This window comes from Aulonocara sp. 'chitande type north' Nkhata Bay, linkage group LG20 (assembly GCF_057382095.1).
Source record: "Aulonocara sp. 'chitande type north' Nkhata Bay isolate Kocher_YH1m ecotype deep benthic linkage group LG20, A_spYH_male_GT1.1, whole genome shotgun sequence".
In the NCBI taxonomy this organism is placed as follows: Eukaryota; Metazoa; Chordata; class Actinopteri; order Cichliformes; family Cichlidae; genus Aulonocara; species Aulonocara sp. 'chitande type north' Nkhata Bay.
Genome location: NC_141363.1, coordinates 2,476,092 through 2,500,897, shown reverse-complemented (window position 1 = coordinate 2,500,897; position 24,806 = coordinate 2,476,092). Strand labels below are relative to the sequence as shown.

At 43.4% G+C, this 24,806-nt stretch overlaps 3 protein-coding genes and 1 non-coding gene across 10 annotated transcripts in view; 2 read left to right on the top strand and 2 right to left on the bottom strand.

Annotated features, from left to right (window-relative positions):
• ikzf4 (IKAROS family zinc finger 4) overlaps positions 1 to 8,415 on the top strand; it is a 22,586-nt gene extending 14,171 nt beyond the window's left edge. Inside the window, exons 9-10 of one of the 2 annotated variants that reach the window (XR_015126551.1) lie at positions 6,078 to 6,135; positions 8,332 to 8,364. The gene's annotated coding sequence lies outside the window, so the exon portion shown is untranslated. Of the gene's footprint in view, positions 1 to 6,077; positions 6,136 to 8,331 lie in introns of both variants that reach the window. The other variant, XM_086276308.1, reaches the window with a different exon arrangement.
• On the bottom strand, positions 1,636 to 1,740 carry LOC147304807 (U6 spliceosomal RNA). Its single transcript, XR_015126773.1, has one exon. It is a non-coding gene; the product is annotated as a U6 spliceosomal RNA (small nuclear RNA).
• Positions 2,664 to 24,806, top strand: wnt10b (wingless-type MMTV integration site family, member 10b). 6 transcript variants are annotated; one of them, XM_086276318.1, is made up of 6 exons: positions 2,664 to 2,988; positions 6,078 to 6,135; positions 8,332 to 8,434; positions 20,186 to 20,448; positions 20,616 to 21,067; positions 21,168 to 24,806. In XM_086276318.1, exons 3-6 carry the CDS (start codon positions 8,361 to 8,363, stop codon positions 21,666 to 21,668), a joined length of 1,290 nt encoding a protein of 429 aa, XP_086132444.1. In that variant the 5' UTR covers positions 2,664 to 2,988; positions 6,078 to 6,135; positions 8,332 to 8,360; the 3' UTR covers positions 21,669 to 24,806. The 6 variants fall into 6 exon arrangements, with proteins under 6 accessions (XP_086132444.1, XP_086132446.1, XP_086132448.1 ...); XM_086276320.1 differs by lacking the exon at positions 2,664 to 2,988 and adding an exon at positions 3,028 to 3,747; XM_086276322.1 differs by lacking the exons at positions 2,664 to 2,988; positions 6,078 to 6,135 and adding an exon at positions 17,155 to 17,290 and having other exon boundaries at positions 8,330 to 8,434.
• wnt1 (wingless-type MMTV integration site family, member 1) lies at positions 11,435 to 17,832 on the bottom strand. Its single transcript, XM_086276324.1, has 5 exons — positions 16,623 to 17,832; positions 16,266 to 16,371; positions 13,985 to 14,238; positions 13,520 to 13,785; positions 11,435 to 13,411 (listed from the first exon to the last, which is right to left on the bottom strand). The coding sequence occupies exons 2-5, from the start codon at positions 16,364 to 16,366 to the stop codon at positions 12,920 to 12,922; spliced, it is 1,113 nt and encodes a 370-aa protein (XP_086132450.1). The 5' UTR covers positions 16,367 to 16,371; positions 16,623 to 17,832; the 3' UTR covers positions 11,435 to 12,919.

The window sequence follows — 24,806 nt, the reverse complement described above, 5'->3', positions numbered from 1 at the left end:
CATTGCACCCATAAACTCTCTGATGAAGGCAGTTGTTATGTTGAAGAAGAGTGCAGAGTGTCATTATTGACAGGTGGAGTTCTTGTCACTTTAACCCTTGACTGCATGTGCCGTTCAAAACCACTTCTTAGTTCTCCTCTCATTAGTTTTGTAATCTTCAGCTTTTAAATGGAAAAGATAAATACTACATCATCATGTCCACTAACCAAGCGCAGTATTTTGAATGCTTTAAAAATGGTTTTGATTTCATCAAAAATGCTTCCGTGCATCAGTGCACAAGCTCTTTATGGAAAATTACCTGAAAAACATCATATATCTGTGGTGTGCAGTACAATTCTGAGAAAACAGTCTGCTTACAATACTTGAGCGAGTACTCTGCCTTATAGTGAATTTACAAAGAAATGCCACCTGTCTTCAACAGGAAGTTTTCAGTCAGCACTGTCATTTGATTCTCTATTATGGTTATTTATCACGTTTTTACCCACCTTACACACTTCCAGTAAATTACTACAGCTGTCTATTGCATTTAGGGTTGCCAACTCCCTGAAAAATAAATAAGGGACACCTCGTGGCCAGGGCCGGGCAACCCAGTTGTCTTCACCCTTCCCAGTGTGGTAGCTCTTTTTTTGTGTGTGTGAAATTATTTTTTAACCATTTGACTTGAATTTGATTTAAGCAGATGCATATTCTTTGTGATATGACCATATGGGAAACAAATGATCATTTAGCCATTTATTTTTAGCTCAAAATGACAACATTAACACAGTAAAACAGGTCTCTTTCTTAAACAGAAGCCTGTCATGCTTAACTTTTGAGAATATAAGTAAATCTTTCTTTAAAAGAACTCTGTCCTGCTTAACTTAAAATTATATAAATTAATAGAAAGCAATAGAACGAAAAATATTCTTGTAACAGTGCACATATAGTGCATTTAGTACAATTGGCTTCAGTTGAGGTATTATTTCAGCTTTTCTAATGCTAATCAGCTGCTCCTGTTTGTAAACCCGCTTGTTCCCATGATTACGCATCTTAACTCATCATCATTATTCATCTATGTATTACTTTTATGTATTATTCATCTATTTGTTGTAATCATCCATCCTTGCAGTTGTTTATTACACAAAATAAATGATATTATCACACTTCTGGCCACATAGCGCTGATATTCACCGCACATGCCCATATTAACCTTAACCAGAGGGTTTAAACAACAAACCAGTGTTTACATACCATATCTGCTTCTGCCGTGGCCTGGTGGACAAAAAATTGGTTAAGGGTTCCCCGAGCTTTCACGCCCCTCATGTTCTTCTTGTGCCCACCACTAGAAGCATGCCTATGGAAAAAGTGCGCCGGCACACAGTGCAGTGCGCTTTATAGGTGTTATCGTGCACTTTCCCAGCCAGGTGTTTTCCTTTTCCCAGTCCTCCCTGTACTTTTGCAGCCTTTTTTCTTTTCTTTCTCTGAGGGGAACAAACATTGCTGCTCTAACGCTGGGCTCACACTGTGCGATTTTTGGCCCATTTTGAGCCGATTTTTGAGTCGTGCGACCGATTTGGTGATCGGCCCGATTTTGGCCTTCATCGTGCATCGTGTAGTATACGTGGGGTAACGAGAAGCTATTAACACCTCACGACCAGCTCCCGATCATCAATCGCTCGTGAGGGTGTCACCCTTGCGCAGGGGCCATGCTAATCTTCTCTGTATCGTATCCAATTTAGCGTACGCGCTTACCACAGCCACTCACACTGCTCATGCGCAAACACGTAAACATCGGTGAAAAAGACGGAGCAGCACGGCTGTGCAGCGTGTGATCTGGACACAAGTGATGGAGGCACTTGTAGAACTTTGGAAAGCTCATCCGAGCCTTTTCGATGTGGCATCACAAAATTATCACGACCACAACAACCGTGAAAATAGTTGGATTTACACTGCTGCTCAATCAGAGCTGCCTGATCATGTTTTTCATTAGCAATTTAGCAAAGTTGATGGTGGTGGTGTGTCTGTGTGAGTGAAAGACAGAGAGAGCGAGCGACAGATTTTCTGTTATAACCTTCATGTTATGTTGGCACAGTGTGAGCACTCAGGTCGCATCAGAGCATCGGGCCGTATAGTGTGAGACCCTGCATCGTGACCTGCAAACTTCTAATCCCTGCGAGTCAATCGTGCAGTTTGAGCAAGAGCTGAATAACGTGACTGAAAAAAATCGCAGTGTCTGCCCAGCTTTAGGTGTACTGTCATCCGAGACGTGCACCGCAGTGTCGGCGTTTGTTTCCCTGTTGGCCATGCTTGTTGTTGTGGTCATCTGTTGTCTTCCGGTATTTTCTCCGCAAGCGACCTTTCCTCGACCAATGAGATAATCTGAATTGTCATACTCGAATTGTCATAAGTGTGCTGTCAGCTCATTGGTCACAAAGCAGGAGAGGGGCTGGGAATTATGTTTTCAAACAAAGCGTTAATTCCATTAACATTTATAGACTACTTTTGATTCTCACTGTATTACAGGACAAAGTGCGTCCCTTATTAGCTCAATACGGGACGTGTACTTTTGTTTCTAAATACGGGACGATTCCGTATTTTAAGGGACGGTTGGCAACCCTAATTGCATTATTTATATAATATATATAATTCAGACACATAATTAATCTGTGTTAACATTACAATGACTAATTAATTAATATAAATGCGAATATTAATTAGTCTAACCTTTATTTTTGTTACTTTTATTGTTATTGTTTGACAGTGCAGCTGAATATGAATTATTATCTAGCTAAACATCTCTGCTTTATACAACTGAGCTGATCTCAGAGTGAGTTCGTTTTGGAGATACCTTGCAGACAGTTTGTGTTAACTATCTGCAAAAAACGTGATCTACTTGGGACATTTTGTGTTTTAAAGCTGCTTCCAGGAAGGTTACTAGCTTACCTTAGCATAGCCGGCTGGTGCAGACTGTAGCAGCTCTCCAAGGAGAAGGAGCTTCGGGCAATTCAGGTTTAAATTAACAACCCCTCTTTTAATAGATATGAATGGTTTACAGCTAAATAAGTCATCCTACTGATTTATTTACGTTTTCACTTTGTCTGTTTTAGCCTGCTCTTTTCATAGTCATCAAGACATTTTGGATACTGTTCTGTTAGCTAATAGCTAACTTCATTGTGGTTAAGTTGGTTAGCACTATAGAGACAGTCCTGTCTCCTTCTGAATGTCTGTAAGATGAAGGAGATGGTGGTTGGCTCTCTGGAGGAAAAAATGTGAATAAGCCCATTAAAAACGTGGCTGATGAGGTGGAAACAGTGGACAGCTACAGGTATTTGGGAGTTCACTGAATGACAACGTGGACTGGAGGACCAGCCGTGATGCTGTGTACAAGAAGAGGATGACCAGACTCTATTTTCTGTGGAGGCTCAATGCGTGAAACAAGATACTGGAGATCTTCCACCAGTCTGTGGTAGTGAGTGTTTCACTGCTGTCTGCTGTGGGTGCAGCATCAGTGCCAGAGATGCCAGCAGATGAAAAAACTAATCAACAAGACTGGAATCATAACTGACCAGAATCTGGGGGTGTTTGAGTCAGCGAGAGACAGGAGGTCACTGAACAAACTGCTCTCCATCACACCACACCCACTCCATTCCACATTACTGAGGCAGCAGCTTACTCTCTCTCAGATTTATGTTTCCTGGCTGCCATTAAGAATTCTTCAGAGAACCAGTCCACCTGTTCTCTGTGAAGCTGTACAACAGGTTGTGACAGGTGAACACACCTTTCTGTATCAAACCTTCCTGGTTCTCTTTCTGGGATGTATAAAGTACATATTATTTATGATGACCATTTGCACTACAAATCCAAGCATTCATTGCTAGATTGATCACTGTTGTATATAAAATTCTGCCCTACCTCACACTAGACTATCCAATTTATACTAAAATTAATTTTTAGGATAAATTAAATAGCTTTCTATCTATCTATGCAGAAGAGCATCTCTGAATGCAAAAGTAGATGGGCTACAGCAGCAGAAGACCACACTATGTGCCTCTCATGTCAGCTAAGAACAGGAAACTGAGACTACAATTCACACGGACCCGCCAAAATTGGACGGTAGAAGATTGGAAAAATCTTGATGAGCCTTGTTGTTGCTGACTACGTCCATCCCTTTGTGGCCACACTGTACCCACCTTCTAATTGCTGCTTCAAGTAGGATAAGATGTTAAAGTTCAAATCATCTCACTGTACTCAAATACGCTTTAGAGTCACCAGATCTACGTTCAATAGCGCATCTTTGGGATGTGATGGAACAGGAGCTCGCCAACATGGATGTGCAGGAAATCTCTGTCATCATGTCAACAACAGCTTCATTGACATGATGCTATCAAGTCAACATGGGCAAAAATGCCTTTAGTTTTCCACTGTTGAATCTATGCTGTGAAAATCTAAGGTAGTTCTAAAGGTTAACGGGGGTCCAACCTGGTACCAGCAAGTTTAAGTGTCAGGCGAGTTATATTATCAGAATATTATCAAGTTAATTGAACAAACCAAATTAAAGCTTGTAATTTGGAAATGTCGTCACTAGGTGGCAGCATTTATCAATTTCCAGGCCAGCACAGCTCATTGACGCTTACATGATTAGAATGGCTTTTGTTCCTTAAGGGCACTTACTGTCTTAAAGCATTCGTCATAACACATGACCTGTGTATACACAGCACTAAAAAAAGACATGCACAAAGACATGTTATTCTTAGCTTTCTCAAATTGGGCCTCAGTGCAGAGGTTCATAGACTAGTTCAGACATGTATTCTAACCCAGGATGTGATCAGCAGTCACATTTGACATCTGTGCATTCACGTTGAACAACTCATAAGAAAACTATCAAGTTTTTTTTCTTTTATTTTGTCACAATCACAGAGTGTCCTATCCACAGAACCACCTCAGAGACACGATAGGTCAAGAGTACTGGTTCAGTTTCTTCAGGCGGATATGTTTATCTTCCTTTATGTGCCTTTAACATTTATTTTCCAAGGTCTCCGTGGAAGTACACTTCCACAGATTTAAACTTAGGCTAGTGTGTAGGGAAAACAGCAATTCACCTGACTTGCAGGTTTTCACAAGTCATCCATCTTCTAAAAAGTGAATCAAGCTGCTGTCAAACAAAGCTGTTTCTATCCCAGAAGATTTATGATCAGAATCATCTGTTTGCAAGAAAGATGGGTAGCTGGTAGCCCATCAAAATCAGAATCATTATTCCATCAAGCTAACACACCCATTTGTGTTCTAAAAGATCCAGATGCCAGAAAACATTGCGACTAGCGCCAAGTAAAGCAAAAGTGTCTTCCCACATGCTTGCTGTTCAGAGAAGCTCCTCACTGCAGCTGTACCCTCAACAAGCGACAAGATGCATGTGGTATTAATTAATGCTCTTATTGTGCCATTTCACTTATGCTAAGAATGTGTTTATGGAGCAGATGAGTGTCGAGCAAGGTCACATTCAGGTGTTCTCAGGGTGTAATTATTCTTTCAATATTCAAGACGGCGTTGTTGGTTCAGGGCCTTTCATGCCAAACCATGACATTTAAAGCTCAATTATCTTCATTTAAATTTGCACCTTGGGTATTGCATGTCACGAAGATGCGATATTCAATGTCTCTAAACCAAATAGCCGGGCCACACGTTACGATCAGCAATAAAATGATATGCATTTAAAAGCCCCCGAGGACCTTTTCAGAGTGTAAAAAGTATTGAAAGGTTGCCGGCACATTTTGTAGGATAGCTGTGGCTCTGGAAGTGATTAGACCTCAAAGGTTGGGTGAATATATTGCAGAGAGACAGAAGCGGGTGGGAGTAGTATCTTGTGTGTGTTTTAAGTGTGACACGATGAGAGAATGTGTGTGTGTGTGTGTGTGTGTGTGTGTGTGTGTGTGTGTGCGCGTTTGTTTCGAGTGAGCAAGAGAAGGAGACTGGGGCGGTTCTCTTATGCAAGCAGTTCTCAGTATGAATGTAGATTGGAAGATGTGTGGCTCCTGTGGTTGGCTGTCCCCTGTGTCACTGCCTTTAAAAAACACTTGCCAAGAGAAATGTCTTCTTTACAGGCTTTGGCTGCCAGATGCTGGGGATAATGGATAGGACTGCAGAGGGAAAGATGGAGAGGTGCGCTCAGCCAGCCACACAAACACCAAAAGTGCACACATACACGTAACACAAACACGTGCACGCTAGCAGACTTTGTGGGCAGCGGTCCCCTGTAGCGCTGAAGTAAGCTGTGAATAATTCATCTTCAAGTCACTGTACGACTGCCACACATGCATTCTGTTACACACAGGGGAAGTGTTAGGCCTAGTAAGGCATGTCATACTAAGTAGTAAGTGAATGAGCATGCAGATTGGGCACGCTTTAAGAACCCAGAGGTGCCACGTTTTGTTGACGTGGGTAAAACACAATGGCAAGGAATAGCTGTGTGTGTCTATGTCTCTGTATGAAGCTGTGAATGAACACATGGGGCACCAATGTGTGAATGTCAACGTGTGTCTGTGAGCGGGATAGCCGGTGACACAGGAATGTGTCATAGTTCCTGCAAGCCACCCAGCTCCTAACTGCAGCAAATAAACATTCCTCTGCTGCTGTGTCAGTGCTGGAGCGCTCGCCCACTGTCGCTGTAAAACACAGCTCGGAATTAAAACCAAAAGCAGGGCACTTCTTCTTTTTGTCCCCACGAGTATTACTAGAACAGAGATAATTAGCACATGCCGTCAAAAATGTCTCAGTGTTGTTTATTGATTCAAATGAGGCCATGCTGGGCCTCAGACAATGGCCTGCAGACAATAAAACAAGCTGACTCATCTGGTTAAGTGAAGAGCAGTAAATTACTCCATCCGTGCTGTGGTCACTCAGATTTCCTTGATCTCGCACTTAGGCAAGTAAAAGAAATCCAGCAGCGGACAGTTTCGCGAAGATACGTTCGGATGAGGAGAAGTGTTAACGTTCAGCGTAGCCAGACACGTCTCGGTGAAGTTTATCACTGGCTTGTCTGTTTGATTTAACCGAATGTGTGCTTCATCCATGCTGACAGGTGAAATTATGCACAGGCTCATGTTGTGTCACATGGATTCCACCACAGTTTGTGCTCATGTTTCATGTGGATCTCAGAGCTGAAATGCTGCTGCGCTGTACCCGTACATTGTCAGATGTCTGTAAACATATTCTACTGTTGGTTGTCCTTTCCCAAAGTCTTTCCCTATCATTACGGCTCTGTTTACGGGAGCTCTTACAGTGTTTGCTAGCATATTGTCTCCCCTGGAGTACGGCGCGGTTTAAAGTCGCGCTCTGACGCACAGTTTTCCATCTGAAACGCTTAATTTCAGTGGGACACGGTCTGACATGGCACTTTATCTGTTTGTTGTCACATATCTGGCTTTGCCAGGTTAACCATTCACAGATGTGTAACGAGAGAGTTTTACTTTTTCTTGTTCCATAATGGTTCTCACAGAATCATTGCCTGTGCATTTCAAATGGTACCTAAAGCTGGACGTCAGTGGTTTAGATGAACTTAGGGACACTTTGGTGTTTAGTTAGAGGTGATGTTCCATGGTGGTGAGGTTTTCGTCTCAGGAGTTTTGAGGTTTAGCAAAGAATTTAATATCAACAAAAAATGGGCCAGCAGAGAAAAAGCCATCAAGCCAAGACAATCCAGAGGCCCTGCAGTGTGCGTATGCGTGTGAGCGTGTTGATAGCTCAAAATATATTATCACCCCAAGCACATTCATTCATGTGTGTTCACATGCAGGAGGCTGCAATTGAAAACATTTTTATACATGTGTGAAGAGTGCTGGCCTATTAAACACACACAGACCCCAATACACTTTTATATACACACACACATATATGTGTGTGTGTATATAAATATATATATATATATATATACATGCTGCACAGTTATATCCCTCCCACCTTAACTGCAGGGCTAGTTCTCCAGCTCACTCCATAGGGGCACTGAGCCTGACCACAGACATCATACTGATTGCTCACCATGGTCGAGTGGTCTGTCCACATTCCCACCCTGATTCACTTTGTGCACAAAACCCAACAACGGAAAACAGTGGTTTGAGAGTGTCTGAAAGTTTGCGGACAGCAGTGAGCGTTCGCTGTGTCTCTCCTAAATCAGTCCTCTTCTCATGCCTTCCACTGGCCCACCGCACACCCCAGAAACATGGGAACAAGCGAACGCAGGCTCAAAGCGATGTTTTGGAACTTTCTGGAACTGAAGCGAGAGGAGACGCACAAACAGGACGCTCGAGCTTGTATATCTGCTGGGGTGAATCTAACCTTCCCTCCTCTCCTGTGTGACAGGTTGTGGAAGGCCAGAAGATGATGAAGTGATGGAGATGTTAGGAGGCCACGGCCATTGTGATGCTGGGTGGCTGTTACTCCGGAGCTGCCATCTGGCGAAAAGGTCAGTTGCTAGGGGATGATTCTTCTCCTGGACCGTGTCTGCCTCCCAGCTGCCATCCACACACCCACACACGCGCACACACTGGCTCGACTGTGTGCACAAACTTAACACATGCGCACACGCATGCTCTTTTTTTTAGCACTTCCTAGAATCCTGAATTGAATCTGAGTAAATTTGAGCCACTACACTGACCGCTATTAATCCACTTGGTAGTTTTCTGCAAGTCTGAGTTCTTTATTTAATATCCGAGTGACGAAGCTGTAATTGCACATCTTGTTACATAATACCCCTGTGGTCACCTAATGGCACCAAACTCAATTCTTCGGATTATTACACAAGCTTGATATGGGTGTTCCTATAATAACAATGCCCCAAATTAATTTCAAATTGACCCATAATTGAATGCTAGGATTACAATGAGACATGGAGCGAGCACAGAAATCAAATCACTACTGCGTGCCAGACTCATGCCACACCACACTGTCAATCACAAGCACTGTAAACAGCCTTTCATTCAGTGCCGTGGCCCACCCCAATTATTTATCATGCTGCCTTCGAATTAACAGCCAACTCCACCCAACAGGCCAAACATTTTTCCTAGCTGTAGCAGGAATTTTAATGTGAAGCTGCTGTGCCTTCAGTATGCCATGTTTCTTGCATGTGACCTGCTTGCTGGATTTGTGCACGTGTTCTCGTGGCTGTCAGGTCAGTTGCAGGCAGCGTGGCTTTTTAATTCTCGTTGTCGAGTTACATAATTAGCAAAATTGCCCCATTAACCTTCACCCTTTAGGCTGCTGTGGCCTGTTATGATACTACCCAGAGATTTTTTTTTTCTTCATAAAAATAGAAAGCGAATTTACAGCGACGTGAAAAGTAACCATGAGCAAGCCACGGGAACAAAGTGTAAAGGAACTAACGTTTCGATGCACCACGTATCTCACTTATGAGCAGGCTGCGACTGGATGTCAGCGCGGTATTATTATCTCCAGATATTGGCAAAACAGTAGCTGGCAGGAACCAAAACCAAAATGGGACTCAAGCGTACAATTTTGTACCATCTCTATTTCTTTTTTTTTCTTTTTTAATCCTCCCTGTCACACATTCCTGTCCTCCTTCCCTCCTCCAAGTCTGCGCTTCTCCACTGGCCTTCCATAGAGCCAGTGACTTTTGTGTAGTGGAGCTGTTGTTTTTGTTTGTGCCCCTCTCACCATACCATACACCATAGCTGCCTGCTTGCCGCCTGACAGCTCCGTGTGTCAAAGGTGGCTACAGCAGAACAGACTGTGGGAACAGCCGGTTAGCCTTCCTTGGTCCCCTGCTCCCCAACCAGAGGGGCAGCCATCAATCCAGCGCTCCCCCTACCCCTGCACACACACTGAAGCACAAACACACAAATACCCAACTAAACTCATACTCACACAAAAACCCTACAACGCTCACACCCTCTCCCAATAATCCTCGGAAGCAATTTCATCTCGACTCGGGTGGCAGCCCATTGTCGCCAGCCCCTTCAATCTTTCCTTATTAACTCTCGCTTTGTCCCACATCCGAGCTTCTGGACTCATCTCTCCTACATTCCGATCAGTGCTGCTCCCAGCACTCCCAGGCAACCTCCATTCGCTAATCCCACTGCCTACCCACCGCCCCCCCCTCCCAGCAGCCCCACCCCAAGGAACTCTTACTGTTTTTTTTCCAACCTGCCGATCACCTACTTGCAGAGTAAGGTAGTGGCATTAACTCCATGGGTTTTCTGAAGGCAGAGTGTGAAGGCGGGGTGGGTGAAAGAGGAGGCGGCCACAAAGTGACTCCAGGCCAGACAATTAGAACAATGAGCTGGGCCTGTAGGGGGCTAACTCGCTGCGTCACGCCTGGACGGTGGGGTATTTTGTCAGTTTAATGAATTGTCCGTCAGGCTAGAGCCACATCGCAGGCTGCGCAGGGAGAGGCCAGCAGGGACCCAGACACTAAGTCGGTATTTATTACACTGCCTTTGTCACTAATTGAGCTAATTATCACTGACTCCTTAGCACTCCCACAGGCAGCGCCCCCTCCACTTCACTCTCCACCAACTCTCCCACCTCACTCTCATGCCTGGGATTTGAACTCTGAAAAAAAAAAAAAAATCAACCACTTTTACTTTCTATTGTTTCTGTCTGCCCATGATTGCTGATTATTTCTCTTTCCAGCCAGATTTGCCTCGTTTTGCGTGTGTTTTCACTCCGTCAGCTCCTGACTTTTCTCTCAGTTTGTCAGTTATTACACAGTAAGCCATATCATGTTCTGGTGTGTTAACCCCTGTTTTCCAGTGATAGAAGACAGAGCTTTACTTATGTATAGGTCAACAACATTTTTTCTAATCACTTAGTTTTTTGTTGTTTTTTTGTATTTATAGACATTTCCTCACTTTACTTCTGAATTTGCTTTGCTTTTACTTCAGTTCACTCTGATCTGTTCTTCCAGATAAGTAATATTGTAGCCATTCTCTTCTTATTTTTTATAATGTTTTCTCTAATTTTATACCACAAGCCCACGAACCCCTGTTAAATCTACACTGTAATACGATGCTAATTCAGAAGCACTCTTGTCCCTGCATGTTACTGCTTTTCCTCCACTCTGCCCTTTCTGGATGACCCTGATTGCTCCTTCTCTGTGGTGAACTGAGAAGTGTCACGCTTTCCAAACTCCTGTGGTTAGCTACACTGCCAGGTGTTGAAGTTTTTCATATTTCTTTCAGGCCTTAAGCAAATGAAGCAACTCATATACTGTATAAAATAAGGTATGTGGGCAGATAAACAGTCTGTCTCTGTGGTTGGTCGCACAGATGCAGGGATGTTTTGTGGAGCTGGAGAAAGAGGCTGCTTTGGTGGTGGTAATAGGATTAAGCAAAGGACACCCAGGGACAGGCTTATATGTTGGCTCGGTCCATAGTCAAAACACTCTCGAATACAGCAAACACAACACACATAATGGCTGTAATGTTGACACATTCACAAGGGCAGCTTAATTGAAAATATAGACTTTATTGTTCTATCGTACAGTACAAAACCAACTGGAACCTAAGTCTTTTGATTAAAATCTAAAAAAAAAAGTATTCTCTTACTCTCTAGAACAGTATAAAAATCCTCAGAAATAAATATTTTATATATTTACACTAGTAAAAAAAAAGGGAAATATTCAGTGCATGACCAAACATGAGTGTTTTTTTTACAGAAAAAAAGCAAAGAAGTGATAACAGTCTTTTTTTATCAAGAGTATTTTTTTTTAACCCGCTACGTTACACCTACATAGAAAGAGCCAAACGATGAAAACATCCTCTGACCTGACTCTACTGATAGCATATTCTCCAGCCACTGACAGGCACATAAATCATTTAGAAAACATACAAGTGACATCTTTATAAATATAATCAGATATTTTAATATTTACAGATTTTGGTCCTCTTAGCTGATACACAGTTTGTTTCTTTTTCAGTCTGTATTCTTTAAAATATTTTCATTCAACCTACCTTGAAAAAAAAAAACCCCAACAACGCACCATTTGCCTACTTTAACCTGCAATATTTTAATCCTTCCTGCATGCATTTGTGGGAAATTTGTATATTGGTCACATTTCTATTCATTGTTTTATTAGTGTTTTATGATATTTTCATTATTGATCCCTCAGATTTGCTTAAATCACGTCGTGATATTCAGTGTATTGATAATACATTCAAATTACATTGCCTCAGTAAGATTCACTCACTTGGTTTCTGTGCTCCCTGCTCCTAGTCATGTACAATAAGGACCATCCTGTTGCAAGCTGGAGTGGTACATGTGGCTGAGGTGAATTCAGATCTGGAGAAATCTAAACAAAATGGGCAAATGTGGCAGGGAAACTAGAAGTGGTTGGGTTGCATACAATTCCTAAGTACACAAGCATGGAACAGATATCCCATCCAGGGAGATAAACTTCAGCCAGTTTCATGGGAGGGACGCCAAACTTCAGCAAGAGAAAACAAAACACAGATTTCTTTTTTTTCTTTTTTTTAAATAAGCTTCCTCTTGTTAGAGGTCCTCGCCAGTTTATGAGAGCATATGTTTGTGGCTCTGTGGCCACAGAAACATCTGTGAAACATTGTGTCCAGTTTCTGCCCTTTGTTGGGGAGAAACAAGGCCCTAGTGGTACCTGGTTACAACGATCAATTCTCCACCACATCCTTTTGTCCATTTACTCCTATTTATCTAGCATGTAAACACTTGAGGGACAATTCCCATTCTACAAGTATCGTTGTAGTGTTAATTTACTTAAGGTTAAGTAATAAAGAGTAAGACATACACTCCTTCTATACCCTGTTCACATACTTGTGCTTTCCCTTTCTCCTAAGTTTAAAAACACTGATTGAATTTTTGTGCCAGAATTTCCCTGTATTAGTTTACCCGCCTTGAACCTTTTCCAGCTTCAGCCTAACATCTTAAAGCACATGTGTGCCTAGGTGCCCATATTTGATCATAGACACTGATGTAACGTCCTTGTACTGGTGCAGTTCAGACAACTGACATGACAGCACCAGTGGAATGTGCAGTGGCAGCGTTCAGTCACGCTCTCAGTCCGGGACTTAAACCCACGTCCGCAGCATAGCAGCTCACAGCCATCCAGGCCCGGAGAAGAGCTGTTGCACGTTCTCCCCGATGTTCCCAGAGTGCCAGTTTTGCCATTGTAGGAGCAGAAGTTGGGTGATTTCTCATAATAGACAAGATCCATAGACGAAGGGGGTTTGTGAGCTGGGTTTTCAGGCTCTAGATGGCGTGGATCGGCTCGGTGAGAGGCACGGTTGCTGCCCTTGTTGGCATAAACAACTCTGGATGCGCCATCAAACCGGTCCTTAAGAAAGTCTCCCACTGTGCGGAAGCTGGGCAGGCGCATCCAGCAGGTGCGCACTGTGCAGGAGCCAGACATGCCATGGCACTTGCATTCCTGACGCATCTCTGATGACACAGTCTGAGAAAGGAAGACTAAAGATTACTCATGATATCTCACTCATTAATACATTCATTTCAAGTAGAACTCGGACAAACAGTCTTAGTAGACGAGTAAAGCAAGTCTTACCATCCTGCCGGCTTCGTTATTGTGCAGGTTCGTGAGGTAGCGCAGATCTCTGCCCCTCTCACTGGAGTCCACAAACTCACGGCTGAACATCCGGCCAAAATCCACATTGTCACTGCAGCCCCCCCAGTGCCAGTCTGGTCCTCCAGGACCTCGGCGGCGATAATCGCATGTGCACGTCTCAATGGCCCCCTCTGAGCAGGAACGAGCCACAGCGTGGGTCACTCCTGCGCTGGTAATGGCAAATACAAATGCGGTCTCTCGGCAACCTGAAGAAACAACACAAAAACTTCCCATCAGAACCATATCCAGCGTTTTGGACTTTATATTTGCCTTTTTTTTTTCTTTTTTGCCCAAAACTGGAAATCATTTACAGACAAAGCCTTTCAAATGCGTACAAGCGATTCTGTTACATCCTGTCCAAAATTGTCCAAATATTTCCTGGTGAGAAAGACAAGAGGGGCTCACCACGATTGACAATTTTGCCAAAAACTGCTGGACTGTGGGTGGTCGGGCAGTTCCAGCGGCGGTTGCGGAACTGCCACTTGCACTCCTTTATGGCAGTGTGCAGTCCAGCGGCGATGGCATGCAAGATGCCAGGATTCTGCCGAATCAGCCGGCGCTGGCGACGGCTCAGAAGGGCCAGGCTTGGGTCCAGGACCAACTGCACGTTCTTGGAATTGGTGAGGAGGTTGGACGAGGAAGCCACATTGACAATACCCCTGGCGCAACATAAGGACAAGGGAATTCAGAGTCAAGGAGCTGGCAGTTCATGCATGAAGCTCTATAGGTGACCCTCTAAACTCATTAACTGATGGCTCTTGGCATCCAATGAGTGTTGCTCCTTTGAAATTACAGTTTTCATTATGTGCTAAAGTAATAAACAGAGTCTCACATTCAGTTCCAAGATCATGAGAAGACACTTTGTCTCTGACTAACAGTGTATATTTCACTCTTGGCAGATAACATGAAGCTATTTTTATGTCTTCATAAAAACTTGGACTGGCTGCGATTACTTGTCAGTTTCACAATTAGAATATGTAAGCACATTTGTCTGCTAAATACTCAGGATCCATTATGTTATAATAATAATAATAATAATAATAATACTAATAATAATAATAATAATAATAATAATAAAGGATTACAATAATTGACAGATTTCTTATCTGTGTAGTATCAAATTAATGTTATTAGCTTGGCAGTTAAGATTCCCTACATATATGTTAAATCACATTAAAGATAAGCATACAAGGTTCCTCCAAATGTGATTTAAGGTGCAACTTCAGCTAAAAATATGTCCATTCTGTCAAAATGTCATTAAGACGTAGGCCTTTAAACACCCCTCTGTGCCAAATATTTAAAAAGCTATAAAAATGCTGTCATCCATCCACAGCATATAGAAACAAATAACTGTAATTATTTATTACTATAGCATAGAGAGAGAGAGAGATGTTGCTTTTTCTTTCTTTCTTTTTTTTAAGTGTCGTGTCCATATTTGTGCCCAAACGTGGCACCTGTGCGTCTTCAGCTTTATCCAAATCTTGGATCACTGAACGGGGTTTAAATGCACCCATTTCGCTGGTTTTAGAACACTTTTGGCGTTTCAGCACACAGGCTGTGTAATTTTCCACTTTATTTGGTATTTTCTGTGGTTTATGTGTCAACATTTTTCATTCATGTGTCGTGTATTGGCGGCGTTTTGCTGTTCAGCATTATCATCCGGAAAAGCGGGCGAGCCTGGGCCTGTTAGAGGTTTGACCCAGACAGTGGTGCGGTGAGAGGCCTGGGAACTTAAATAATAATCTCATCTTCTGAATATTTTCTTAATTCCCAAAGTCACCGGTGTGTGTGTGTGTGTGTGTGTGTGTGTGTGTGTGTGTGTGTGTGTGTGTGTGTGTGTGTGTGTGTGTGTGTGTGTGTGTGTGTGTGCTTTCTAGGCGTCTTTTGGATGCCAGCTGATCTTTCAAATGCTTGAAAGCGCACTGCCACTGTGCGAAAACCTTGTCCATCTAATAAAACCGCAAAAACCATTTGTTGAATCGTTACCTCAACAAACCCCTGACCCACAGTTTTTTGTTAAAAACAAGAAAATGTGCGAAGCTATAGATCCGGTTTTATTTTGGTTTTAAAAATCTAAATTCTGTACCGTTGCCGCAAAGTTTATGATCGCTTAACTATATCCAGTATTAGATCAACGTGTCCCCGGAAAACAAGAAACAAAAAACAAATAAAAAGAACCCCTCTAAATCCATATTCAATTTATTCCACACTGGACTGAAAAATCTTGTCTCGTGTTCAAACCGCAGTATCCAAAAAAGGAGCCAGAGAGAAAGCGAGAGAGAGGGAATTAAATCAACCGCAAATAAAAATGCTGTAATTATTATGTAATTATTTTATTGTTAAACTGTGTGCTGTGGTTAATTTCACTGCAGGCACAATAAATTAAAGACTGGAAAAAAAACACCCTAAATGTTTTTTGGGGCTGTTTCGCTCACGTAGAGCAACCTGGAAGCATTAAGCATCAATCCTATATGGTTGCCCTTTTTTTCTTTTTCTTTTTTTCAAACAGAAGCTGCGAGCGGCTCCAAAACTAACACATTATTTCGATCAAGCTGCACGAAATGTGGCAACTCAATAAAACGCCCTGTTTTCCAGAGGGCTCCTATAAGCTGGCACTTAACTTTGCGGATGAGGTTTTCCAGTGGCATAACGCGATTAGTGCATCATCAGTATCTGCTCAACTCACCACCACCGGCCGCTGTTGTTGACTGCCCCTGTGCCCGAGAGCGAAGACACCAAGAGGATGCAAGCGGCTTTCACCCCTAACAGCAGCGCCAGACTCCTCATCGTGGCTTCAGTTCAAAAATGAGGAGGAGAATGTCATTATTTGGTGATATATATATATATATATATATATATATATATATATATATATATATATATATATATATATATATATATATATATATATAAATAAACAAAAAAAAAAACAAGAAAATACAACACCTTTTGTTTCTTGTTCCAAACATGCAAACATACTGTGTCACTTTTATCTTAGTTTTGAGTTCTGAGTTTTGAAAATGAGCAGGTTGGATATACTCACCACGCCACAATCCGAGGAGAGGACTTGAAAGGTGAGAGAAGGAAGTCCTAATTAACTTAAATGGCTCTTGAGTGGAGACAGGTTGCTGTGCTGTGAGGTGTCCGGGCAGGATGCTACTGCTGCTGCTGCTGCTGCAGTCCTCTTCACTCTGTCTCTCTCAGTGATGCTTTGCACGGCGCATTGAACGCGTGGGACAGTTCCGAAGACTTGATCCCCTCGGTGACTGATAGGCAACACATTCTTCTCTTATTGAGCGCTACGAGGGGAATAAAAAAGGGATTTGCTGCTCTCATCTCCCTGTTTTTTTTTTCGGAGCCTTTTCAATAGGATTGGAGGGAGGGATAGTTAATGCTCTTCATAGGACGCACAATGAATAAGGAAACAACTGAGCAGAAAAAAGAAAGGAAGGGAGAGAGAGGGAGAGAAAAGCAGGGCAGTCCACGGTGTTACGCATATTGTGGAATCTCACGGTCATCACAGAATCGATTCCCTGTAAACGTGTACGGCTAAAAGTATTTTCTTCCCCTTTCAGTGACCGCGCAGCTAGCCTCCGCATCCAGTCTTGCTGAGAGAAGTTCCCCCGGAGCCCTGGAGCAGTGATGAGTTGGTACAGATGCTGTGGGTGCGCCCGCTTTGGTGCTTCGCCGCTGCTCAAAGCTGGTGTCACGGTACAGTATAGTTACAGCGCAATATGAGCCATCTGAAACTGCCCTTTTTACCCGGTGGTTGGATTAGCCTACTCCCTAACCGCATCTCCTCCTCTCTCCAAATGCGCTCTTAAAATGTGCAGTGACTAAGGCCATTTCTGCACATGTTCTTTTTTTCACACTTAAACTCCTACAGATCGAGTTTATTCATTATTACATGTAAATGATATATATGTATTTTTAAAAGTGAATGTTATCCCTTAAGGTTACTTTCCTCTCAATAAAACGTGTTATCAGCCGTCTTTATCATATAAGAGCGAACGCGCACACGCACAGCGAAACGTGAATGCCTGCAGAAGCAATAATAAGCTCGTAATTGTCCTATAACTCACACTGCCTGCTGGGCTACTTAAATATTTTTCAAACACGGAAGACATGAAATATGGCCTCCAATCAGAAGTTTGATGTATGATGAACCAGGAAAAGAGGGGGACGACTAAGGATAAAAACCAGTCCAAACATCTGGCTTGCAGACCTCCCTCGACGCAATGTAACCCAGTGTAATCACAGCTTGAGCCACTTTGCGGCATCTCCATCAAACCCCAGACTAGGAGCAAGCTTAAATGTCCCCAAACTTCTCCATATTGGTTCATTTTGTGACATTTATCTGCTAATTTGCATATTCCACATTAGTCATTGCAGAGGTTGTAGGTTGAGTAATCTCTCCCCCTTCCTCCGCACCTCTCTGTCTCTCCCTCAGATGACAGTAAAAGGAAGTAGGCTTTAAAAAAAGAGAGAAAAAAGGCTTTAATGACAGCCACCCTACGTTTTTACCCGAGCCTTATATGAATTTGCTCAAACGGGTTTCCTGGAGCAGTCATGCGACACCGAGCAGATTAGAGCTTCAATCCGGATAAAGGGGGCCTTTTATATACAAATCAACTTCAAATCACTTTTTAAGCCACTTAGATATACACACCAAGGCAGAATGCTAATGCACTTTTCATTGCTGCAGCTTAGGGAATGGAAGGAGATTAGATGAATTGGTGTCACTAAGCGAACCGTGTTCGAGGGGGGTTTTAACTTAATTTTATGAAAGTAGCACACAAGCACCTTTCGCTCCCAGCAGCAATGTTATGTTTAATTTCGGATAACCTGGATCGATATACGGATTGATTCACGTCCACACTGAAGGCCCGGGCAACTTGCTACATAAGCTTACTCAACAGTGACCATAGAAAAGATTTTTAATAGATATGTTGTCTCCAATAAGGTGTTTTAGTCTGTCAGTTCTTTTGAATCCCTAAAAATAATTTGTCATTAGCGTTTTGTCAGCGGTCGTAATTGCACAACATTGTAAATAACAGTCTGTTACTCTAGCCATTTTTTTCTTTCGTTGCTTTGAAATAAAGACTTTAGATTGACAATGTGAAGTTGTTTCAAGCACAACAATGAGGCGCAGCCGCTCTGATGGAGGTGGGAGGAAGGGGGAGCACAAGACTTAAAAACAGTATTGTTGGAGGGTCTGTTAGCGGAGCCGCCTGCCTGCTGCTGCCTCCCTGTCGTACAGTGCAACCAGCAGCTCTCCCCTCCCCCTTCATTATTTAAAATAACTCACCGCTTTATGAACAAAATCTTCCTTGAGTTTCCATATTTCATCTCATCGAGGATTTCTGTGTTCTCCCCCAAAATGTAGGACCAAATTACCTTATTCCTCCCATCACACCAAAAGAGAGTAGGAACAAGTACATGCATATATAAATATGTATTTTTTTAATCCTTATAAATATGATCATTGGATCCAGTATTTCTAAATACCTGCTTAATTCGAAATCGCTGTCCCGCAATGCTTGTAAAGTGCTTGTGCGTAAAATGTTGGAGACGTCATTTTACGCTTGGGTGAATGATCCCGTTATCGAATAATTAAAGTATCAACTGGTGATCCAATTCTCATCCTGGCCAATATTTTGCAAACAGCCGCCTGTAGAGGCATCTACTCCCCTCCCCTCTTTCTTTCACCCCCCTCCTCCCCCCTCCTCCTCCACTTCATTCTCTCCTCCGACCTCCTCTGTTCTCCGTCTTCACTCCTCGGTCGTTTGGCGGTGCATCGATAATACTGCAGACATCGTCCTTTCGATTTTCTTATTCGACGCGGACCATCACTACCAGTGTTTTAATGTCACGTCGCGAAAGACGCACAACAAAATGGAGCTATCAAACAAACTCCGTTGGGACCAATTCCTGATTTTGGCAGCAGCACTTATGTCACCTGCAATCACGTAAGTGCACTTGAGAGCGCCAGGAGAGTTGCAGACTGTGGCTACACGAGATTCGGCAGAGTTGCGGGAAGTTCTTTGCATAGGTTACTATTCAAATGAATAATTTAGCTATTTTTAAAAAAAACAAAAACATTAAAAACGAATTATTAGTCATTGTATTTCGAAGTCTGGTTTCGTGTAAAGTTAAATTTAAAAAAAGTGCAATCAGTGTTAATTGAGTGGTTTAGCTTTAAACGAGTCAAAATAATTCCAAAGTGATTTCACTTTCAGTCTCGTTATTTCTTTATAAGATGCATTTGGCCATTAAATCTGTTTTTGATATTTCTCAGCTGGATAATCTGTTTAGAATTATATTTTCCCTCCTTTAACCAACTGACACTGGAGCAGAAACAGTGCAGCAAATACTTTTGGACGCATTTTATTGGTAGGTGTATTTCCCATAAAGAATGAATTATATCATATCTCTCTTAATTATTTATTGGGTTTGTATTTTTCTTAAGTGTACTGAACCCCCTCCCATTGCCTCATATTCCTCTGGGCTTGACTAATGAACTGTTGACCATCTCCGATGACCCCCCCCCCCCACACACACACACACCATCTCACTTCCCCACTCTTTCTCCCACTCTCCCTGCAGGGTGCTGTGTAATGATATCCTCAGCCTGAAGGTGGCAGGAGATCCAGTGCTAACCCCTAACTCTGTGTGCCTCAGGCTGGCAGGCCTCAGTAAACGTCAGATGCGGATGTGTGTGAGGAACCCTGATGTGACAGCATCTGCTCTGCAGGGGATCCAAGTGGCCATCCATGAATGCCAGCACCAACTCCGGGACCAGCGCTGGAACTGCTCCTCGCTGGAGGGCTTTGGCAAGCTGCCGCTCCACAACTCCATCCTCAACAGGGGTGAGAGTCTGAGGCAGGCTAATGATAGTCAGTATGTGATCCTGGGGTTTATGGTAGAAAAGTGCAGGTATGAGAATACAGATTGTGCTGTACACAGGTAAATGACATTTTTAGAGCTGCAGTCTTTATGGTTTCAACCTCTCTGAGTGTGTTCTTCTTGCTCCTAGGTTTTCGGGAGAGTGCCTTCTCTCTGGCCTTGCTGGCAGCGGGCGTGGCTCACTCTGTGGCCTCGGCTTGCAGCATGGGCAAGTTGCGGGGGTGTGGCTGCGAGGCCAAGCGTCGCCAGGACGATGACAAGATCCGGCTGAAACTCACACAGCTGCAGCTGCAGACGCTTCAGAAGGGTGGGGCAGGCATCGACTTAACACGGTCATTACCCTCAGAGCTGAATGGTCATCGTGGCAGCCTGCCCACTAACCTGCACTCAGCCCACCCCTCAGCCCTTCTCAAGCCCTTACCGGATGAGCTAAGCTCTATGCAAGACACCTGGGAGTGGGGGGGGTGCAGTCATGACATCCGTTTCGGGGATCGCTTTTCCAGGGACTGGCTCGACTCCCGGGGGTCTCCAAGAGATATCCACGCCCGCATGAGGATACATAACAACCGTGTGGGACGACAGGTGAATATTGTGCTTTTCAGCTGTTGTCCCTCCGACCTTCAGCACTCATTATCATTTTGGTTGTTGTTGGAGTTTGCTTACAGTGTTATTCTTTACACAGATAGTGACTGACAACATGACAAGGAAATGCAAATGTCACGGCACATCAGGGAGCTGTCAGTTTAAGACCTGCTGGCATGTGTCTCCAGAGTTCCGTCTTGTGGGCTCCATACTCAAAGAAAAGTTCCTGACAGCCATTTTTGTCAACTCTCAGAACAAGAATAATGGGGTTTTCAACCCTCGGACAGAAAACGGCGCCAGCGGAACCCAAGGGGGTCTCGGCGGAGGGCGTCGTCGAATCATGTCCAGAGAGCTGGTGTACTTTGAGAAGTCTCCTGACTTTTGTGAGCACGACGTGTCCATAGACTCTCCGGGAACACACGGACGAATCTGCAACAAAACTAGCTACAGCACAGACAGCTGCAGCTCGCTGTGCTGCGGCCGTGGACACAACATCCTCAAACAGACACGCAGCGAGCGCTGCAATTGCAGATTTCACTGGTGTTGTTACGTGCTGTGCGAGGAGTGTCGTCACACAGAGTGGGTCAACGTGTGCAAGTAGACGTCAGTCTGTTCCCCCCTCAGTTCGAGCGGCTTTTACTCATCCAGGACTCAAGATGGCGAGCCTGTCCCTTCGCCCACTCATGTTGTTCGAGCTTTTGTTTTTGCTCCTTGTGCAACTCTCCCAGAGATCCTGTTTACCCCCCACCCACCCTCTTTTTTTTAAGTCCATCATCTGGGATCTATTTTCTTTTTGTAGACGCTGTTATTCTCAAAATGCCAAGTCAGAGATTGAAGAGGTGACTCATGTCATTTGTCTTCCCATGGCCTGTTTAGACGCTGGCCTTTCAGCCATGAAAATGGCCCATACTTCATCGTTTGAGACCCACAAAGAAAAAGAAAGAAAGAAAACGCAACAGCAGAGGAGCTTCAGCGTCTACAAGCTGACTCATCTTATTGTACAGTAACAGTTTATTTGAATGTGTATGTCTATAATTGTAAATGTATTATTATTAATATTAATATTGTACTAGAGCCTGTCTTTTTTCAGTGAATGACAGATTGATGGTGGCCATGTGGTCAGCACGGTGAAGCAGTGTGCAGACAGAACAGTCTCATTTTCTTTCTCCATTTGTACCAAAATAATACTCGTGTGTGACTCTGAAAAGTACTAATTTGGGAACTTGTCTCACAATCTCTCTTTACTGATCAAAGAAGACAAATTTTTTTTGGAAGGGCGAATGAATTTGACACAGCGCTTTCTCACATGCAGGACTTTCAGATGCTCGTCCAAGCTTGTACACTTGTAAAACTCAAGATGGGAAACTGGAAGCAACAAATCTCTAGATTGTACGACTAATGATTCAGATTTATATATTTATATAATGGTAACAATAGTAATCACTTCATGAGTATGGTTGCTAGTGGTCATGTTTTTTATGACTCTGTATCATTATTGTGGCAGCAAAAATGCTGTCTCTTGGGTATGACTGTACTGTGATTTGTGTCACTTTCCTATGAAATTGTGACTGGGCTCTTGATATTTCGTGCTTGCTTTTGTCCATTTCATCAGTCTGAGCACTCCTTAGATTCTTCCCACATGTACTACATGTCAAAGTGAGAGATGGACCTACTTTAGTCCTGAAATGACGCTGAAGAGTGTGCGTCTGTTGCTGTGTAAATGGGGGGTAGGCTCTGTGCACTACAGATTTGGGAGGTGAGAGCCTTTTTTATGGCCACTTCATGCTGAGAGAAGGACTTTTTATGGCTGCAGGATATTGTTTCCTTAAAGTATGACTTTTATTACTGGAGAGAAGCATCAAGAGAGCAGAGAATGGGGGTGATTATACCAGTCTTTGCTGTGCGAGCATCTAAGGGGATCATCTGTCCAGAGTTCATAGCCAAGGAAGGGACTTGTTGAACCACGTGCTTTGGGGACGCTGTATCCCTGTTACCTGGGAGACAGACTACACAAATATAAACACATGCACATAAATGCTTGCATGGGTTGGTTTACGTACCAAGACATGTAGGAACGCTGGCACCCGACGCTCAATCAAAAACATGCATGTTGTTGCGCACAAATGAACTGTAGATTTAGCAAAATGCTCCTGTCGCCACTTGACTCGATTTATGATAGCAGCATTCCTCGATATCTTAGATAATCCAAACCGTCTCCATGCTTGGCCTGCTGGGAAAAGCTTTTTTTTTGCCACATAGGATTTAATGCCAATTAAGTCCTGTTTGCATGGACTTTGGTAAATATCCCTGAACTCCGAAGGAATGACAGCGCCAGTGGCTGAATTGAGCACTTGATCTTTTTTGGTATTTAGAGAAGGAGCAAAAAAAAAAAAAGAAGACAGCGAAGAGGTATGGAATGATAAGGGCTTGGATTTCTGGTTTGGATTTCTTCATTCCTTTATCATTTCACCCTGGAGCTGCTGCGAAAGGGAATTTCCTGTCACTGTTTCTAACCATGTGTGAGACAGAGGTTGGTGGACAGCCTGGGATTGCTTTCTCTCTCTCGCTCTGTTTCTCTTACTTACTTCGCCCCTTTCCCCATTCTCCCCTTCATCATTGCAGACAGAGACACATACATAGCAACACATTGACTGCCCCCACCCCCCCTGCAGTAATGACATCCAGACTGGGCTGAAATTAAAGAGAGGCAGGCAGAGAGAGAGGAAGTAAGGAGAGATAAAAGTTACCCACTTTGACTGACAGCATGATTATATGTATAAATAAGGCGATTTAGTGTGTTTAGTTGGATATGAAGATAGCGAGATAGATTTTGCTGCACATACGGCAGAGATGCACAAGCAAAGGACAAATCGAGTGTGGCGAACGGGGTGAATAAAGTGTACTCTGTATAAATATATGCCTCGAAACATCTGCTTCTCAACTCCCCTTTCATTTTTGATGTGGGACAGGCAGAGGAGAGCGGGAGAGAAAACACAAGGAGCCAGCTACCCAGAACATCAAAGCCCCTGCCCTCAACGTGCAGGCCCTCATTAGTTCAGCTAGCAGAACCAACGAGACTTGTGATTGTGTTTGCTGGGGTGCACGCTGGCAGACACTTCAGAGGAAAGGCTCCCTTAAGTCATAACTCCCCACCCTACCTCTCCTGCCACCACCCGGGCCCGCTTTAACCCCCCTGTAACCCTCTCCAAACTCCCCGCGCACACAAACTCCTGCATGCTCACCCCACCATCCACTCCACCCCGTAATCTGGTCTGCAGCTGCAAACATCTGCTCCCCTCTTTATTCCTCGCTGCCTCCACCGCTGAATTGATAAACACATCTATTACTGGACCACTGACTGGCACACAGCACGGAGGAGGAATGAGGCAAATGTTGGACTCACCTATGGCTGCAGGGCCGGTTTGAAGGAGTGCCGTTTGTTCACATTGGCTTCTTCTTTAGGCGACTTCTTTTTTTTTTTTTTAATGTCCTTTAATTTCAAAGTGCAGTGCAGTTTGCAAGTGTACAATGCAAAAGTGCATGACAGAAAACAAGAAAGAGAGAAGGCATTGACCCCAGGTTTGGTTTTATTTAACTTCATTCAGAACCTTTTTTTATTTTAAAGAGATGGCTACAGAAAAGAAGAAAAACATCTTATAACTATGAGGGAAGTGAGTCTGCAGTGGTTTGGACTCACATGCATGAAGCAATCTCATTAGATAGCATAGGCGCCAAAAAG

Excerpts from the sequence above, each read along its gene's own strand:
- wnt10b (XM_086276318.1), top strand. The coding sequence starts at position 8,361 with ATGGAGATGTTAGGAGGCCACGGCCATTGTGATGCTGGGTGGCTGTTA. Across the intron at positions 20,449-20,615 it reads CAACTCCATCCTCAACAGGG|GTTTTCGGGAGAGTGCCTTC; the intron begins GTGAGAGTCTGA and ends TCTTGCTCCTAG. Across the intron at positions 21,068-21,167 it reads ACAACCGTGTGGGACGACAG|ATAGTGACTGACAACATGAC; the intron begins GTGAATATTGTG and ends TTCTTTACACAG.
- wnt1 (XM_086276324.1), bottom strand. The coding sequence starts at position 16,366 with ATGAGGAGTCTGGCGCTGCTGTTAGGGGTGAAAGCCGCTTGCATCCTC. Across the intron at positions 14,239-16,265 it reads AACAACAGCGGCCGGTGGTG|GGGTATTGTCAATGTGGCTT; the intron begins GTGAGTTGAGCA and ends ATGTTGCGCCAG. Across the intron at positions 13,412-13,519 it reads ATAACGAAGCCGGCAGGATG|ACTGTGTCATCAGAGATGCG; the intron begins GTAAGACTTGCT and ends TTCCTTTCTCAG.